The 17,544-nt window shown below is 48.8% G+C and overlaps 2 protein-coding genes across 2 annotated transcripts in view; both read right to left on the bottom strand.

Moving 5' to 3' along the window:
* LOC143295960 (uncharacterized) overlaps positions 1–7,172 on the bottom strand; it is a 26,475-nt gene extending 19,303 nt beyond the window's left edge. The window contains exon 1 of the mRNA XM_076607668.1: positions 427–7,172. Within this exon, the coding sequence (XP_076463783.1) occupies positions 427–7,062 (6,636 nt within the window). The 5' untranslated portion in view covers positions 7,063–7,172. The remainder of the gene's footprint in view (positions 1–426) is intronic.
* Positions 7,164–17,544, bottom strand: part of LOC143296660 (uncharacterized) — a 22,748-nt gene continuing 12,367 nt past the window's right edge. Inside the window, exons 10-16 of the mRNA XM_076608690.1 lie at positions 17,037–17,225; positions 15,856–16,075; positions 15,154–15,319; positions 9,947–10,074; positions 9,020–9,234; positions 7,199–7,410; positions 7,164–7,167 (exon numbers count right to left, since the gene is read on the bottom strand). Of these exons, the coding sequence (XP_076464805.1) occupies positions 7,164–7,167; positions 7,199–7,410; positions 9,020–9,234; positions 9,947–10,074; positions 15,154–15,319; positions 15,856–16,075; positions 17,037–17,225 (1,134 nt within the window). The remainder of the gene's footprint in view (positions 7,168–7,198; positions 7,411–9,019; positions 9,235–9,946; positions 10,075–15,153; positions 15,320–15,855; positions 16,076–17,036; positions 17,226–17,544) is intronic.

The following is a 17,544-nucleotide window of genomic DNA, read 5'->3' as shown; positions in this document are numbered from 1 at the left end:
CATTTCAAAGAATACCTGATAATGCAGAACAATATAATACAAACTACTGATAGAACATTAACACCCCACCCTCCCCGCCACAAAATTGAGAAACTGCAATTTCAGTCAATGTTTGTGAGTGGTGACAATTTCATGATAATACAATAGTATCTGACTGCTCTGTCACCATTTTCAACAGAATCAGCTTCTCAAGTATCTGACATCATTTACAATAGTAAGCTCGGTCCTGTTTACTAACTTGAACGCAATGTAGATGAGAAAATAGGTGTTAAATTTGTTACACCACAAATGACAGACAATATAAAATGACGACAGTTGAAATACACATGCTAAAAAATAAACTGATTGAATCTTGCTTCTGTCCATAGCTACAACATATGACATATCAAGACGAACAGATATAATAAAAAAGACACAACAACTGACCATCCATCCACTGCCAAGCTCCATCTTGCTTTCCACTGCCCGACACTTGCGCTCTGCCACCTGAGCGGTTTGCTCGGCTGTCTTCAAACTGCGCTGCAATCGGCCAACTTGAGCCAGGGCGTCTTTGAGCTCCAGATCCAAGGCCAAGCGGGATGTCTCTGCTGTTGACTGCTGGCCCTCCACCACCACCAGCTGCTGCTGCAGGCGGTCTCGGTCCTTCTGCACTCCTGCCAGGTTCTGGGTCACTGAGGTCAGCTGGTCGTTCAGCTCCTTCAGCTGTTCCTCCGACACCATGCGGCTGCCTTCCCTGTCCACCAGGCTGCCCTGCAGACTGGCTAAGGACTCCTCCAGGGACTCCACCTGGCTGTGCAGGCGAGCGTTGTCCTCCACCAGCTGCCTCTGCTGGTCACCCAGGTCTGCCAGGCTCCTCTCCTTGTCCTTCAGGGTCCCTGTCACCTCATCCAGCTGGGCCTGGAGGGAGGACTTCTCCTCCTGAAGGTGAAGAGTCTGCTGCTGCTGCTCTGTCTGCTTGTCTGTGGTGGACTGGGTGAGGGAGTCCACCTGCCTGTGCAGCTCTCCCACCTGCTGCTTCAGGGCCTGCACTTCCTGCTTCAGACTGCTGTTCTCTGACCTCACAGCCACATCCTTCTCCTGCAAGTCTCTCATCTCTGATTCTGATGATTGGAGGGAGGACTTGTAGTGGGCTATGTCCTCCGCCCCTTTCTGCACTTCTTCTAAAGCGTCATGGAGCTCCTGACGAAGCTGCTTCTGAAGGCTTTTCCCCTGATCCACTTTGTTCTGTCCTTCCTGTAGCTGCTTACGAAGCTCCAGCAGTTCATTTTCCTTCTCCACCAGGGAAGCTTTCAGACTGTGACTGCGTTTCTCCTCTTTCTTCACCACTTCTGGCAACAGTTCTGTCGTCTGCTTCAGTATCTGCAGCTGCTGCTCCACCTCACTCAGGTTCTCCTCCAAGAACGATTTTTCTTTTGACAGCTCAGAATTCTGGGTCTGTAGATTCTCTTTGTCACGGACTGCTGCTGCCTTCTCCTCTTCCAGATTGGTGACATGTTTCTGAAGGTCTGCACAGGCATCTGTCTTTTCCTGGAGACTGTGCTGAAGCTTCTCCATGGCATGTGATGATGTCTGACTGGCCGACCTGACCTCTTCTTCTGCCTGCTCTAACTTTTTCTCCAAGTCAGTGACGGCCTGCTCCTTCTCCTGTAGTTTGTGTTGCAAGTTCTGTTTATCAGCCAGGGCTGCCTTCAGTGAACTGCTCTCATCCATCTGGCTTAGCACGGCTGAATCTAACTCCCTGCATTTACTGGCAAGCTCAGAACTGAGTTGGTCCACTTTGTTTTTCAAGGTCTCCGTGTCAGTGTGTGCTGTTTCCACCTGAGACTTGAGCTGACTGTTTTCAAAGTGGGCATCTTTGAGACTTGTCTTTGCCTCCTGCAGGTGTGTGGCCATGTCTTGCTGCTCCTTCTGTCTGTCCTGTAACTGCTCCTCCATCTCCTGCAGCTGGGACCTCTGCTGTGCCACCTCCTCCTCTCTGCCCTTTACCTCCCTCTGCAACTCTTCCAACTTGTGATTCAGCCTTCTCTTCTCTGCCAGGAACGCTTCATCCCCTTCGCTTCTGGCCTGACAGGCCTCACGCAGTTCAGTGTGAAGGTCATCAGCATGCTCATTGGCTGACATCAACTGCTGGCGTAGTGAGACATTGTCTGACTGGGCAGTCTTCAGGCTGTCACGCAGATCACTGCATTCTCGGCGCAGACCCTCTGTGTCATTTTGAAGGTCACACACAGTCAGCTGTCTCTTGGCAAGATCGTCTTCTGCTTCACTCAGTTTGTTTGTTATCTGTTGTTTCTGGAGCTCTGCTTCAGAAAGCTGTTCCTGTAACTGTTCCACTTTAGCCCTGTCCTGTTTGTGAGCTTGTGACAGCTGTTCCATGTCAGCAGACACTTGTTCTTTCTGCGCCTGCATCTGTTCCAGCTGTGTGGTGAGGTCCTGCGCCTTGGTGCGAAGAGCTGTCATCTCCCTGTCTGTGTCCTGGGCCTGCTGGGAGGAGGCAGCCTGTGCCGCCCTCACCTCCCCCAGCTCCTCTCTCAGAGCCTGAACCACAGCCTGCTCCTTCTGCAGGCCCTCTGTCAGCTCTGTCCTCTGGGCCTCCAGCTCCTCATCTCTCTGGGACAGCCGGGCCTCCACCACACTCAGCTGCTCCTGGAGATGTTTGTTGTCAGCACTGTGAGTGCTGGTCTTGGTCCTCTCCTCCTGCAGGTCCATGGACACCTGGTCTTTCTCCTGCAGGGCTTGCCTCAGTTCTCCACTCACTCTCTCCACCTCCTGTTGCAACTCTCTCTCTGCCTCACCCTGCCTCACCAGCTGGTTCTTCTGGTCACTGACGCTGGTGGACAGAGACTGGATCTGTTCCTTCAGTCTGTCCACCTCCTCCTGCAGACTGGCTGCCTGCCTCTCTTGCTGCTCCCTGTTCTGTTCAGCCTCAGCCAGCTTGGAACGCGTCTCCTCCTTCTCCGTGGTGACATTACGCAGGGAGGTGCTGCTTTCCTCCAGCTGCTGTCTGAGGCTGTGCACAGTGGAGTCCCTGTCCTCCAGTTGCTGCTGGAGTGTGGTGAGGGTGGTGTGCAGAGTGGAGGTGGTGTCCTGGTCGGTGTCCAGCTGAGTCCTGAGCGCGGCCAGCTCCTGCTCCCTGCCCTTGAGCTGGTCGGTCAGCTGGTTGAGGGAGGACTGCAGGCTGGACACCTGGTCCCGGTGGCTGTCTGCCTGCTCCTGCTGACGCTGCAACGCCTCTTGATGCTGCTGCTCTAGACTCTCCTTCTCCTCCCGGAGACTGCTCACCTGCCTCTCTAGCTGCTCCACCTGTCCCTTCACCTGCCTGTCTTCCACCTCCTGGGCTCTCAGCTGACTACTCAGCTCCTGCACCTTGTCCTCCTGCTCTTCCATCGTCTTCCGACAGTTGGTGACATCTTCCGTCAGGTTGTCCACCTGGGCCTCCAGCTGTGTGTTGTGGGCCTGCAGGGAGGTGTGTGTCAACTGGAGGTCTTTGAGCTGCTGGTCCAGCTGCTCCCTGTGCTGCCTGCTCTGGTCCAGGTCTGCCTGCAGATGCTGCACCTGGTCCTGTGTGGCCTGGCCCTCCTGCTGCCACTCACTCAGCTCCCTCTCCTTGCTCACCACACTGCTCTCTGTCTCCTCCAGTTTTCTCCTGCACGCCTCCAGTTCACACTGCAGGGAGGACACTTGACTTGATAGACGCTCCACTTCTTTGGTCCTGTCAGCTAACTCTGTGTCAGCCTTTTCTCTCAGGGCCTCCGCTTCCTCCTTGTAAGTGGTGAAGTTCAGCGCCCCCTGCTGGGTGAGGCGGGTCTGGGTGTCCAGCCTCTGTGTGGCGGCCTGTAGCTGGGAGGTCAGGGAGTCCAGCTGGGCCGTCAGATGGTCGCACGTGTCCTGCACCGTGGCCTTGTCCTGCTGCACCTCCTCCAGCTGACCCTGCAGCTGCCTCCCTTGGCCCCTCTCCTCCTCCAGGCGCCGGGCCAGGTCCTCATGGGCACGCTGATGCTGCTCCCTCAGGGCCTGCACCTCCTGCCTGTGCTGCTCATGCGCCTCCTCCAAGTCCCGACAGGACTGCACGTACCTCTCTGACTCCTCGCCAGCTCTCAGGCTGGCTTTCTCCGCGCCCTCTTCAGCCTGACGCACAAGGTCTTTGAGGCGGGTGTTTTCAGCGTTCAGTTCTGACCGTACGTCCTCGAGCTGACCGTCTTTGGCTGTGAGCTGTTCCACGAGTTCTTTCTCCTTGTCCATCAGCTGAGACTTGACTTCCTGCAGCTCAGTTTGTAGCGAGGCCAGGGTGTCCTCCAGACGGTGTTTGGTGTCAGAGTGCAGGCGGTTGGCTTCCTCCTCCTTCTTCTTCAGGTAGTCCACCAGACCGGACTCTTGGCCCAGCCTCTGTTCCAGGTCGGCAATATTGGCCTGCAGGGAGGACAGCTGCTGCCGGGCCTCACACAGCTCCCTGTCCACCGCCTCCTTCTCCTGCCTCACCTTGTCCATTTGGTGCTCAATGTCCGCACACATCTTCCTCTGCTGACCGCTCTCTTCCGCTGCCTCCATCGCTGCTCTCTTCATGTCCGCATCCTTGCTGTCCAGCTGCTGCAGCAGCTCTGCTTCCCGGCCCCGGAACTCTGTGTGCTGGGACTCCAGCTTCAGCTCCAGGTCTCTGACAGAGGACTTGGCCTCCTGCAGTCGGTTGTTGGCGTCTTGCAGCTGGGCAGTCAGGGCGTCTTTCTCCAGCCTGACGTCACACAGGTCCTCCTCTGCGTTGTCCATGGTGGTCTTGAGCTGACACAGCTCAGCCTCCAGCCTCTCCACCTGCTTGGTCTTCTCATGCAGCTGGTCTGTGTGCTCTCTGGAGCTCTGCGCCATGCTCTCCTTCAGCTCATGGATCTGAGACGCCAGGTCATCCACCTGTCCCTGTTTCACATCATTGTGGGCACTGGCCTCCTCCAGCTCCCTCACCCTGCTGGACAGCTGTTCTTCCAGGGAGGACACCCTCAGGGCCTGAGACTGTAGGTCGTTCCTCAGCTGATCTCTGTCTTCCTCAGCTGTGCGTTTTTCAGCATCCACCGTGTCCAGTTTGGCGGTGAGTTCGTTCAGTTGTGCATTCTTCTCCTCCACAGACTGTGTCAACAGTCTCACCTGCTCTTCCCTGGACGTGGAGTCATGAAGCAAAGCGTCCAGTTTGTTCTGAGCGTCAGCACGACTGGCTTCTGTGTCAGCTACCTTCTGCTGCAGGGCCTCCAGGTGTGAAGTGAGTGCCGCCTTCTCCTCCTGCACGGCTCCCACCTGGTCCTGCAGGTCACACACATGGCTCTTCAGGGCTGCCTCTGCCTCCTGCCAGCCTGCCTTCTTGCTGCTCGCCTCCTGCTGCAGGGTGTCCACCTGGTGCTGGGCACTGTCCCTGGCTTCAGACACCTCCTGCACACACCTCTGGGCCTCCGCCAGCTGGCTGGCCTTGCTCTGCACCTCTGCTTCCAGAGCGACGATCCTGGTGCTGTGAGAGGTCAGGTTGGTGTTGAGCGCCGACTGCTGCTCCAGGAACGCTGCCTTTTCTGCGGTGAGCTGTTCCACCTGTGCCCCCAGATCACGCAGGGACTGCTGGCTTTCCTTCAGCTGGGTCTCCAGCAGCTGACAACGCTCGCTGCTCACGCCTTGCTGCTGGTCCAGCTGCTGCAGTTGACAGGTCAGGTCCTGTACCTCCTGGCTCTTCTGTTCCACCTGGCCCTGCAGGGCCTCCAGCCTCTCCACCAGGCTCCTCTTCTCCTCCTCCACCTGCTGCTTCTCATCCTGCACCTGGGCCACACTGGCCCTGAGCTCTGCCTGCAGGTCAGACGCCTTGCGCTGCTCCTCGGCCAGGCTCTGGGTCAGGGCTTCCACCTCCTGGCTCAGCTGTGCCCGCCCAGCTGCCGTCTCCTCCAGGCTGGCTTGCGTGTCTTTCTGCTGGCTCTCTCTGTGGGCCAGGAGGGCTTCCAGAGAGGCCACCTTCTCCTGCTGTGCCGCTGAGTTGCTGTTGAGCCTGTCCACTTCTTGCTGCAGGGTCTGCGCGGTGCTGGTGAGCTGTTCGTGCTGGGTGGCCAGCTGCTGGCCCGACTGGGTGCTGTCCGACAGCTGCTGAGACAGGTGGGCACACTGGGCTGTCAGCGTGTCCTGCTCCTGCCTGGCCAGGTCCAGGCTGTGCCGTAGCTGCCCCAGCTCCTCCAGGCTGTCCTTCAGCTGGCTCTCCGACCTCTCCAGGTCACCACGCACGCTGCTCTGATCCGTGCTCAGCTGCTGCTTCTCTTCCTGCAGGCTGGCCAGCTGGTTGTGCAGGTGCTGGATCAGGTTGTCCTTCTCCTCACACACTGACTGCTGCTGGCTCTCGGAGGCAGTCAGGCGGGTACTCAAGTCTTCTTTGGTCTGCACCAGGCTTTCCAGTTCTGCATTCTGTTTCTCTTTCTCCATTTGGTAGTTCTTTCTCTCCTCGTTGATCTCAGTCTCAAGCTGCTTCAGATGATCGTTCAAGGCCTGCATCCTGCTGTCTTTTACTTTCACAGCCCGGTCCAGCTCTTCAAGGCGTTCTGCCTGTTGAGAACACTTCTCCTGCAGGTCGCTGATGGTCTTGTGCTGGTCTTCACTGCCCTGTTTGGCTGTGGACAGACTGCTCTGCAGTTCCTCTCGCTGGGCCTTCAACTGATCCATACTCTGACCCAACTGGGACAGACTCTGGTCCTTCAGTGACAACTGCTGAGCCATCTCCTCTAAGTGCTGTTGGGCCTCTGCCAGTTGGGATGTTTTGCTGCCCAGTTCCTCGGTCTTGGTGTGGAGAACAGCTCCCTGGTGCTCAGAGTCCTGCTGGAGTTGCTGCAGCTGTGCCTCCATGGTGGTCACCTTGTCCTGGGACTGGGCCAGTTCCTGTGCTGTGGTCTCCTGCTGGGCCTGAACCTCCTTCAGCTGGGTGTCCTTGTCAGCCAGCTGGGCCTTGAGGTCTGCCAGGACTTGGGTCTCCTGGCCCAGCTGGGTGTGGAGGGTGTCCATCAGGCCCTCGTTGTCGTCCAGGTCCATCTGCATCATGTCTAGCTTGGCCTGCATCTGCTGGGCTGTCTGCCGTGCAGCCTCCAGCTCTGTCTGCAGACCCTCCCTCTGTGCCTGCAGCTCCTGCGTCCTGGCCTCCCCCTTCTCCTTGTCCTCCCTCAGCTGGGTCACCGTGCTGCTCAGCTGCTGGCACTGCTCAGTCAGGGCTCGCTGAGCGCCGTCTGCCTCCTGGGTGAGGGTTTCCAGGCGAGTCTGCAGGTCCTGGGCCTCCTGAGTCCTGGCGGCCAGTGTGCTGGTCAGCTGCTCCACCTGGTGGCTGTGAGCACTCAGGGTGCTGCTCAGCTGCTGCTCCCCCTCCTCCACCCTCGCCCCCACCTCCTGCAGCTCCTTCTGCAGACTGGCCACCTGAACACCACACACACAGCACTTCTGTCACTCCCTAAACAAACACTGCCACCACAAACCCTCCTGACCCAGCCCATCACTGTGCTGTTGTTCTGTCTGACGACCCTGCTGATTACAGTCAAATGAACAAAAAGACCAGTACCAACGGTCCTGTTTGGTTTACCTTTATGTGAAAAAAAAAAAGGACTGATCAATGGGCGGTATATGATCCAAGTAAAACATCTTTGAACACAAAGCATGGTTTCTGCTTCAACAGTTTCTAGGTAAAAATCTTGTCCAGTATCAAAGCCTTTGCTACTTTGTTTCTCCACATGGCACGTGTCTAAATATGACACAAATCAGTTTCAGTTTCAGTTGCTCAAGGAGGCGTCACTGCGTTCGGACAAACCATATACGCTACACCACATCTGCCAAGCAGATGCCTGACCAGCAGCGTAACCCAACGCGCTTAGTCAGGCCTTGAGAAAAAAAAAAAAAACAACACAAAACAACAGGGGAATAAATAATAGATAAGCTTACATAAATAAATAAATAAATGAATAATAATTATAATATAGAAAAAGGTAGTAGTAATAATAATAGTAATACTAATAAAATGATTAAAAAAAAAATAAAAAAATAAAAAAATAAATAAGACAACAATGGTGATAAATAAGCGAATAAATGTAAAACATGAAGACACACATTCACACACACACCCACACATGCACAACAGAAATGCACCAAACATGCAGTTTCACAGATATGAAAGCACAGTCAAATACATATAAACGTACATGAGCTCCAACACACACACACACACACACATTACCTTGCACCTCCTCTACCCCCCTCCTCCACACACTCATTTCTAGTCTATGTATCGCAGCTTCCACGGCACACACACACACAAACACACACTCACACACACACAAACACACACTCACAGAGATGAACACTTACTTGTACAAGCACACACACATACGCCCATATCTCCCACCCCCAACCCCACACACACATGACACAAATCAACACCACATCAACAGCTGACATACACATTTGGCTTTCAGTATTTATAAACACACTCTCCGGGACAAATGGATATTGTAATACTCTCACTACAAACACAGTGAGTCAGTCACAGCTGAATATATTCCCACACTCTCACTATAAACACACTGAGGCAGTCACTGCTGGCAAATAGATAATTGCCACCCCACCATGACGGGCGCAATAGCCGAGTGGTTAAAGCGTTGGACTGTCAATCTGAGGGTCCCGGGTTCGAATCACGGTGACGGCGCCTGGTGGGTAAAGGGTGGAGATTTTTACGATCTCCCAGGTCAACATATGTGCAGACCTGCTAGTGCCTGAACCCCCTTCGTGTGTATATGCAAGCAGAAGATCAAATACGCACGTTAAAGATCCTGTAATTCATGTCAGCGTTCGGTGGGTTATGGAAACAAGAACATACCCAGCATGCACACCCCCGAAAACGGAGTATGGCTGCCTACATGGCGGGGTAAAAATGGTCATACATGTAAAAGCCCACTCGTGTGCATACGAGTGAACGCAGAAGAAGAAGAAGAAGCCACCCCACCACTACAGTCACCGCAGGGTCTGACGTGTGTACCTGTGACTGCAGCTGAGCGGACTCTGTGTCTCTGGCGGCCAGCAGTTGCTGGCTGTCCTCCTTCTGCTGGGTCAGCCGACAGTGCTGGTCACGGAGACTGCTCAGCTCAGACTCCAGGTCCTCCGCTCTTTTGCCGCTCTCCGCCAGCTCTTGCCCTCTGCTGCTCAGAGTGGAACACAGCTCTGCTCGCTCCTTCTCCCACACTGTGCGAGCCTCTGATCACACACAGAGATTCACAAACCTTCATTACCACACTACTAACAATGCTATCATTCAGTATTATTATGAGAAATGAAAAAAAAAAAAACATTGCTATCCTCAGCAATGTTCTTGGTAATATGAAGGTCATTACTTCTATCTCTTAAAAAAGAAAAAAAAAGAAATGCACTAAAAAACAAAATTGGTAATTCAATATAACTGGCTCATGCACTTAAAGGCAGCTTTTTACTTGAATATACACATTTTCCCAGAGCACAGACGCTAATCAACAAATAGTTCAAAGGCAAACTGACAAGAACATAATTATCAGAACCAAGTCCAAGACATTCATAAATTTACAAAACATTATCAAGACATGGTCTGAAAGATTTCCAATACACACAGTCATGTGTGTGTCTAAGTGAAATGGAACACTGATCACAATATTGTTCATTGTAGATCATCCGTAGGCCCTTATACAATGGAGGGATGGGGTAGGAGGTCAGGGAATAAGACAGACATTGTAGTAATATTAGTATTCAAAGTATTGTTTATTGATATATTTCAATACACAACATGTCCAAATACCATCTATGAAACGTTTTCCTTCTGTTCATTAAAAAAAAAAAATAAGGAAGAGATTTTGACAGGAAAGAGAGAGAGAGAGAAAGAGACACAGAGAGAGAGAGCGAGACAGAGAGCAATAGCAGTCCAGTGCCCAGCAGTGACCTGCAAAAGCGGAGTCTTTCTGTGCCAGCAACTGGTTCTTGGTGTCCAGCTGTTTGTCACTGTCCTCGGCTCTCTCTGTGGCCCTGGACAGTCTGTCCTCCAGCTCCTTGCCCTTCTCCTCCCAGTCCCTACACACACACACACACACACAGAGTTTCAGTTCCAGCAGCTCAAGGAGGCGTCACTGCGTTCGGACAAATCCATATACGCTACACCACATCTGCCAAGCAGATGCCTGACCAGCAGCGTAACCCAACGCGCTTAGTCAGGCCTTGAGAGAGAGAGAGAGAAAAAAAAGGTGAATAAATAACAGGTAAGCGTACATAAATAAGTAAATAAATAAATAAATATTATAAAAAACAAAACAAAAACAGACAGTGCTGACTTTATCCACTGACCATGCTTGTCGCTGAGCCCACCTCCATCCACTGATACCTTGAGGCTGTCACTGAGTGTGAACCGACACATGAGTGCCTTCAAGTTCAACACAGAGCAGCAGAAAATAAATACTATGAGGAATTTCTTTTTTTTTGGAAGCAAGAAGCTGGGCCTCAAGTTCAGCAAATGCAGCAGCGAGTGCTCGCCTTCCTGACCACCCGACACGGTTTGTCACCTGAAGCATGTTTGAATTAAGAGCCGGATGTACAATGAGAAGGTAAAGACTCCAACAGAATCCCAAGATGAGTTGTTTTTTTCCAGTTTCAGTTTAATCATTCACAGATGGGTGGGTTAGACTTAGAAAAAGAGAAAGACAAAAAGGGGAGATTAGTGTTGTTGTAAGATCTTTGGAATGCACTAACTCCTGTGGTAACTGTTCTAATCTGACACATGCAAGCACCACCTACTAAGCTCTTTCTTGATGACCATAAGTTTTGTTGCTTACTAAACCAGCCCGAGTGAGTGTCACCCCCAGAGCATTGCAAGCCAGCATGTGATAGTCCCCATGAGTCTGCCCACAATGGACACTTGGATATGAATTCTGTACAGGCATGTGTGTAACTAAAGAAGAAACTGACACCAAGGTCACTATGAGAGAAGGGCTTGAAGAGAAATCCTTGAAGGAAAGAAAGAAAAAAAAAAGATGAACTGATGCTGTGTTGGAGATCCGTCATCAAAAACATGCTGTGTTCTTAGTGTAGAAGAATGCATTTGGCCAGGATGCAAGAGCGCAGCAGCCAGTTGAAGTGTGACATCAAGGTATGTACCAGTATTCACTTTTAACTAATCAATCATAAAGCAAATATTCTATTTAGTTTCTGAGATTAAAACACACATGGTGTCCCAAATATATGAGAAGTTCCCTTTCATTTCTATTCAAACCAGTTCCGCATTATTTGAGTTTATAGCCCTTTGACAGAATAAACAGCATCCATCATCACATCATTGACTAGATCAGTGCATTTTATATGCTGATGGTGACAGACTGTTGTCCATACTTCGGTGTGTATGTGCATTGTCATGACAGAACAATCACAACATCTGTACTTCTGTAATACCAGTCTGTGAGGTTCATGATTAAGTCTCTGAGTGACTCTGGCTGAAGAAATTGTTTCCGTTTCCATCTGCTGGTGCCTTGATCTTCTATATGTTGCAAATCAAACATGCTTGTTGAAAATCCTTTGGTCCACCATATTTTTACAAAATGAAACATTTTTTCGTGATCCTTCCATGACAACATATCTGTCTCTGAAGCTGTTGACAAACTAGATTATACAGAAATGTTTGTCACATTAGTGCACTGGATGTATGTGTGTACGTGCAGGCAAGCACTTTTCTGTCTGGCACACCCACAGGCTGCAAACAGCCAAGAAAAAGCAAAACTCATCCCACTTCTATCAGAGTTGATATTTGTTTTTCTTTGATGAATATCTGAAATGATCTGAAAGCAAGACTACAGTGAAATGAAAGTTTTTCTCCATTAAACAACATTTGGGTGTCTGGTTAACATAAGCAGCGATACCTCAAGACTTCTGCTATGACACACAGACACACCCAGGTTCACAGACAGATGCAACAGCCAAATACCATAAAGTTCGGTCTATAAGCCGTGACTTTTTACCCCAGCTTCAACCTCTGCGGCTTATACAGTGATGCGGCTTATATGAGGATTTTAACGATCCCGGGAGTGTCATGTTCTCGTCTATTCTTAGCTGCCCTTCAACTCACCAAAATCATGATTTCTGTCCATGAATTTTTGGATGAGCTTCAGGATAGTGTGCTAACTGTTCACGTTTTATAAATCAAATCCGCACACATTAAAGCCTTCAGATCAGCATTCAGTTCTACTCTGCTCAAGCGTACACCCTCATCATGTCGAAAACGCGACGTTAAGCCTATGATGCAGCCTTCAAATTGAAGGCGATCGACCTAGCAGACGACAGTTCAAGTGACGAACCAGCAGCGACTTCCACCTTCATGTTCATGAAGTGAAAGCAAGGCTAAGTCAGTGACAAGATGGCAGAGGAAGCTGTGCTGGTTCTCTTCAACTCAGACACTGAAGACGAAGATTTTAGTGGATTCAGTGAGCAGGATGACGTTGAATAAATGTGACTATCCCTAAATTATGGATCTTATTTCCATTGTTTATTTATTTTTTTTGTGGCACTGGCAGTAGTATTTTCGCTTGCTTTTCTTTGTGTTTATTTCATAACCTACAGTATCGACAGCTTTTCTGTAGTATCAGTATGTGTTCCGGTACCGGAAATAAGTGTGGCTTATAAACCGGTGCGGCTTATGTATGTATAAAGTTCCATTTTTTCCAAAATTTAGTGGGTGCGGCTTATATACAAGTGCGCTCAATACACTGAACTTTACGGTAGTTAAGTGTTGGATTTTCAATCTGAAGGTCTAGTTCGAATCCTGGTCACGGCTCCTGGTGGGCTAAGGCCGGAGATTTTTCCTGTCTTAGGTCAGATGATGTGCAGGCCTGCTGGCATCTGAAATCCATCTGTGTGTATATGCACACATAAAAATAAAATTTGCACCTTAAAGCTCCCGTAATCCATGCCAGTGTTCAGTGGGTGGAGGAGAGAACAAGGACGTACCCAGCGTGCACACACCTCCAATAATGGAGTCTGGCTGCCTACATGGTGGAGTAAAAACAGTCATGCACGTAAAAGCCTACCCCTGCATGTGACCGTGGGAGTTGCAGCCCATGGACACAGAAAAAGAAGACCCAAGTTCATTCTGTCACAGTATTACATAAGTGTCAGCCATGCTTAGGGATCTGTCGGGTCACTGTGAGGTTATCCACCACTAGAGGTGAGATACTTCTGGCCAGTCACAAACGTCTCAGCAGCGGTGAGTGTCACCCCTGAAATGGAGACAATCTGCAAGTGTCTGCCTGTAGGAGCCATCAAACCTCAAGGCAGGGAGTGAAAGGCTACAGAATTTAAAATGTGTGTGTGTGTGCACGCGCGCACGCATTATTTTGATGCATGCAGGTGATACTGACAGTGCAAAGCAGATGAGACTTGGCTGAAGACAACATGACTAGGCTGTACTTGATATAATAAGCTGATAAACCACAGTGAAACCAAGTAGAAACAATTTCCTTTTCTTTTTCTGATTAAATTGAAAGCAAATGTGCATATCTTGGGAATAAACTCTTCCCTCTCTCTTATGCATTGATTCTAACCAGTGAAAAAGCAGCACTGAGCAGTTTACCATGTGCATCAGACTGCACAATAGGTTCAATACTTTTTTAATCCTGAAACTGTGTCCATTCCCCCCCCCCCCTTTTTTTTTTTTATTTCATAAAAAAGTCCCTTCGAGACTAATGCCATTACAGCATCCAGCACCAAGGAAAACAATAAACTCCAAAACTGGTTTGACTGTGGTTTATTCAGTAAGGCATCATATTTATGGCACAGCCACAGCACTGTTTGATTCAGAGACTTTTCCCCTCCATTTACACAGTGGACTAAACAACCACTTTACATGCACAAAGTATGTTATCCACTTTCTTTTGACAAATCTCAGCACAGTAACAGTTATAATGAAATACAATAAAAGTAAAAATTCACAATCTGAAACCCAAATCAACAACTGCACAAATCATAAAAGACTATCACATGTAAAATGGAAAAAAAAAATGATAAAAATACATGTATAACATGAGATTCAGGGGGTGGAAAAACATTTACTTTAAAACAGTGTAAAAATCCTTTTGCACTTTGGTTTCCCTTTATGATTTGATTTGTGAAGAACTGATCAGAAACTGTTACACTATCTACATTTTGGCAATGAGTCTAAAAAGGACAGCAACAAAAATGATTACATTCTCTCTGCCATGAAGCGACCGTTTGCTGTATTATCTACACATGGACAACGACATGAAAAACAAATGCAACAACACATATAAAATGCTGAAACGAACACTGTGGATGAAAACACTGTAAGGACAGCAGTAATAAATACAGAGAGATTGTGAGCGCAATCCTAGATGTAATGCTGAGACAGACTGTCCATGCATGTGGATATTTTGTTGGCTAGCTGTTTCAGCATAGCTTTCATTTTACAGCAAAAGTGTTCAATTTCAGAACACAGTTCAAATGACGACCAGTAGGTAAAATTCCAATACAATCTGAGGTTGGCAATGCTCGTGCTAGCTTCACTGGTGTAGAAGCACATACACAAGTCTTCTTAGTTTTCAGGTAATTAGACACAACACTGAAGAAAACATATCTGTGAAACTGCATGTTTGGTACATATCTGTTATGCTTGTGTGGGTGTATGTGTGAATGTGTGTCTTCATGTTTTACATTTATTTACTTATTTATCATCATTGTTGTCTTATTTATTTATTTATTATTATTATTACTACTACTACCTTTTTATATTATAATTATTTATTTATTTATGTACGCTTATCTATTATTTATTCACCTTTTTTTCTTTTTCTTTATTTCAAGGCCTGACTAAGCGCGTTGGGTTACGCTGCTGGTCAGGCATTTGCTTGGCAGATGTGGTGTAGCGTATATGGATTTGTCCGAACGCAGTGACTCCTTGAGCTACTGAAAACTGAAACTGAAACTGAAGAAACCCCCCAAATATTGCTTGAGCATCTGAAAACAGACACACCACTGAGAAACATACTGAGCCCTTCTCCAGCCCCATCCCTTCAGAAGATCCTGTGCCAGATGTACTGAAAGAAAATCCCCAGTGCCCAAGTGACAACGACAAAAGACAAAAAAGGCAGCAGAAACCTGCACTTGTTCTGTATGTCGGCCAGGGTGTCTGTGAGGGTCTTGACTCTGTCCTGCAGCTGCTCCTTCTCCTGCAGTGCTGTCTCATGGGCCTCCTGCAGGGTCTTCAGCCTGCTGCTGGCATCCTGCTGTGCCCGACTCACCTCCTCGTGCTTCTCCTTCAACTCTGGCCAACACAAATAAACACGTTGTACTGTACCGTATTGGATTACTTCTTTGTCACAACACGTTTCTCTACTGTGAGAAATTCAGGATGCACTCTCCAAGAAAAGCATGTTGCCACAGTGCGGCACCACCCATATTATTTTTTTTTTCTTTCTGTCAGCAGGTACATTTGTTTTACTGCTAAAGTGCATCCCCCCCTCCCCCCCACCCCAACAAGAATTGTGCCAGGAACAACCCTGTTGTTGACGTGGGTTCTTTTATGTGCACAAAATGTATGCTGCACATCATACAAACAAGGCAGCAGAGACAACGTTCAACCCACCCCACCAAACATGACTGAGTCAGCATGATTAAGTGTGGTATTATGCATTTGATGAATTTAAACAACATTTGATTTTGCATGATTCTGCAGAGTTAAAAACTCTGGTCTGGGGACTTTAAAGCTTCCAAAACATAAACTAAAGGCACCTGGCGAGATGTGGTTGTAATTTTGATGCTAGATGGGCCTTAACTACCAGGACAAGTGAAACCACTGACCATTGAAAGCCTGCTGTAGAGCTTGCTTGGCTGACTGGACGTTGGACAAGACGCTGACCTGGTGATCCTCTTTGTCCTTTGCCTGTTGTCTGGCGCTGTCCAGGTCTTCCTCCAGCTGCTTACAGCTGGCCTCCATCATCTTCTTTTCCTCCTCTACCTGCTGCTTGCTCTGCTTCATACGTTCCAGCTGTACTGTCTGCTCTGTGTAGCAGTGACGCACCTGTAAACGCACACTTACGATGATATGTATAGCAGTGACTCACCTGTACACACACTATATAACGGTCAGTGTGTTGGTGGCACACCTGAAACACACACCATAAAATACTGTGTTGCAGTGACGCACCTTTACATACACAACATATACAATGTTGTGTAGCAGCGATGCACCTGTGCAAACACACTATGTTATGCTCAATGTAGCAGTAACTCACCCGTACACACACACACAACAGGCAATACTATTTGTAGCAATGACATACCTAAACGCACACCTTACAATGCTCTGTGTAGCAGACATGTACCTGTTCATGCACATACATCTTACAATGCTGTGTAGCTGTTACACACCTGAACACCCACCCACCATATAAATTACGGTACTCTGTGTAGCAATGACGCACATGAACACACATACTACACAATGCTTAGTGTAGTGGTGATACATTAAAGCACACATACCATACAATGCTCTGTGCAGCAGACATTTTTCTGTCTGCATGTATGTGCATTCTTATAACAAATATAAGCCAGTATTTTGTGGGTTGCATGAACAGAAACACAGCCAGCATACACATATCACGGAAGGCAGTGTATCGCTGCTTCAACAAAAACAGGTGTAAAAGTAAAACCCACTCACATCCTACAAATGAGTCAATACAGGGGGTTACAAGTTGCAGTTAATGAATGTAGACCACCACAGAGACACACAATACAATGCCCTGTGTAGCACTGACATCCTGAGCACAACTACACAAACAATATCCTCTGTAACACCGACAACCTGAACACTAAAACATTGTTGTGAACATATCCCTTTGTGTGTGTGTGTGAGAGGGAGAGAGAGAGAGAGAGAGAGAGAGAGAGGGGAGTTGAACACATCTAAGTGGCACACTAAGTGACAGCTGAGTTCACTGTGGCGTGACCATCAGAGGGAGGAGTGGATGTGAACTGTCACCCACCTTGTCCAGTTCCTGCTGCAGTTTGTGGCTGTCCTCTGTCAGGGAAGTCACACTGTCCGATTTCTGGGCCAGCTGATCTTCCAGCTGCCCCAGTTCCGAGCGGAGTTGTGTCTCGCGGCTTTCAGACCTCTTGGCGCTGTCTGCCAGCTGCGTTTTCAAGTTCTCCAGAGTCTGAGAGAGACTGGAAGCCTGTGACAGCAGTTAGGGACATTCTGTGGTTACAGCCTGGGCTTCTTACAGGTCTTTGAGTTCAATGAAAAGGTTCACTGAAGGCAAATATGAAAGAAAGAAAGAAAGAAAGAAAAAGCATTCTGTGGTTACAGCCCTGGTTTCTTACAGGTCTTTGAGTTCAATGAAAAGGTTCATTGAAGGTAAATATGAAAGAAAGAAAGAAAGAAAAAGCATTCTGTGGTTACAGCCCTGGCTTCTTACAGGTCTTTGAGTTCAATGAAAAGGTTCATTGAAGGTAAATATGAAAGAAAGAAAGAAAGAAAAAGCATTCTGTGGT

Source organism: Babylonia areolata, chromosome 21 (genome assembly GCF_041734735.1).
Source record: "Babylonia areolata isolate BAREFJ2019XMU chromosome 21, ASM4173473v1, whole genome shotgun sequence".
Classification (NCBI taxonomy): domain Eukaryota; kingdom Metazoa; phylum Mollusca; class Gastropoda; order Neogastropoda; family Buccinidae; genus Babylonia; species Babylonia areolata.
Note: the sequence above shows the minus strand (reverse complement) of the source record. Positions and strands in the feature narration are given on the sequence as shown.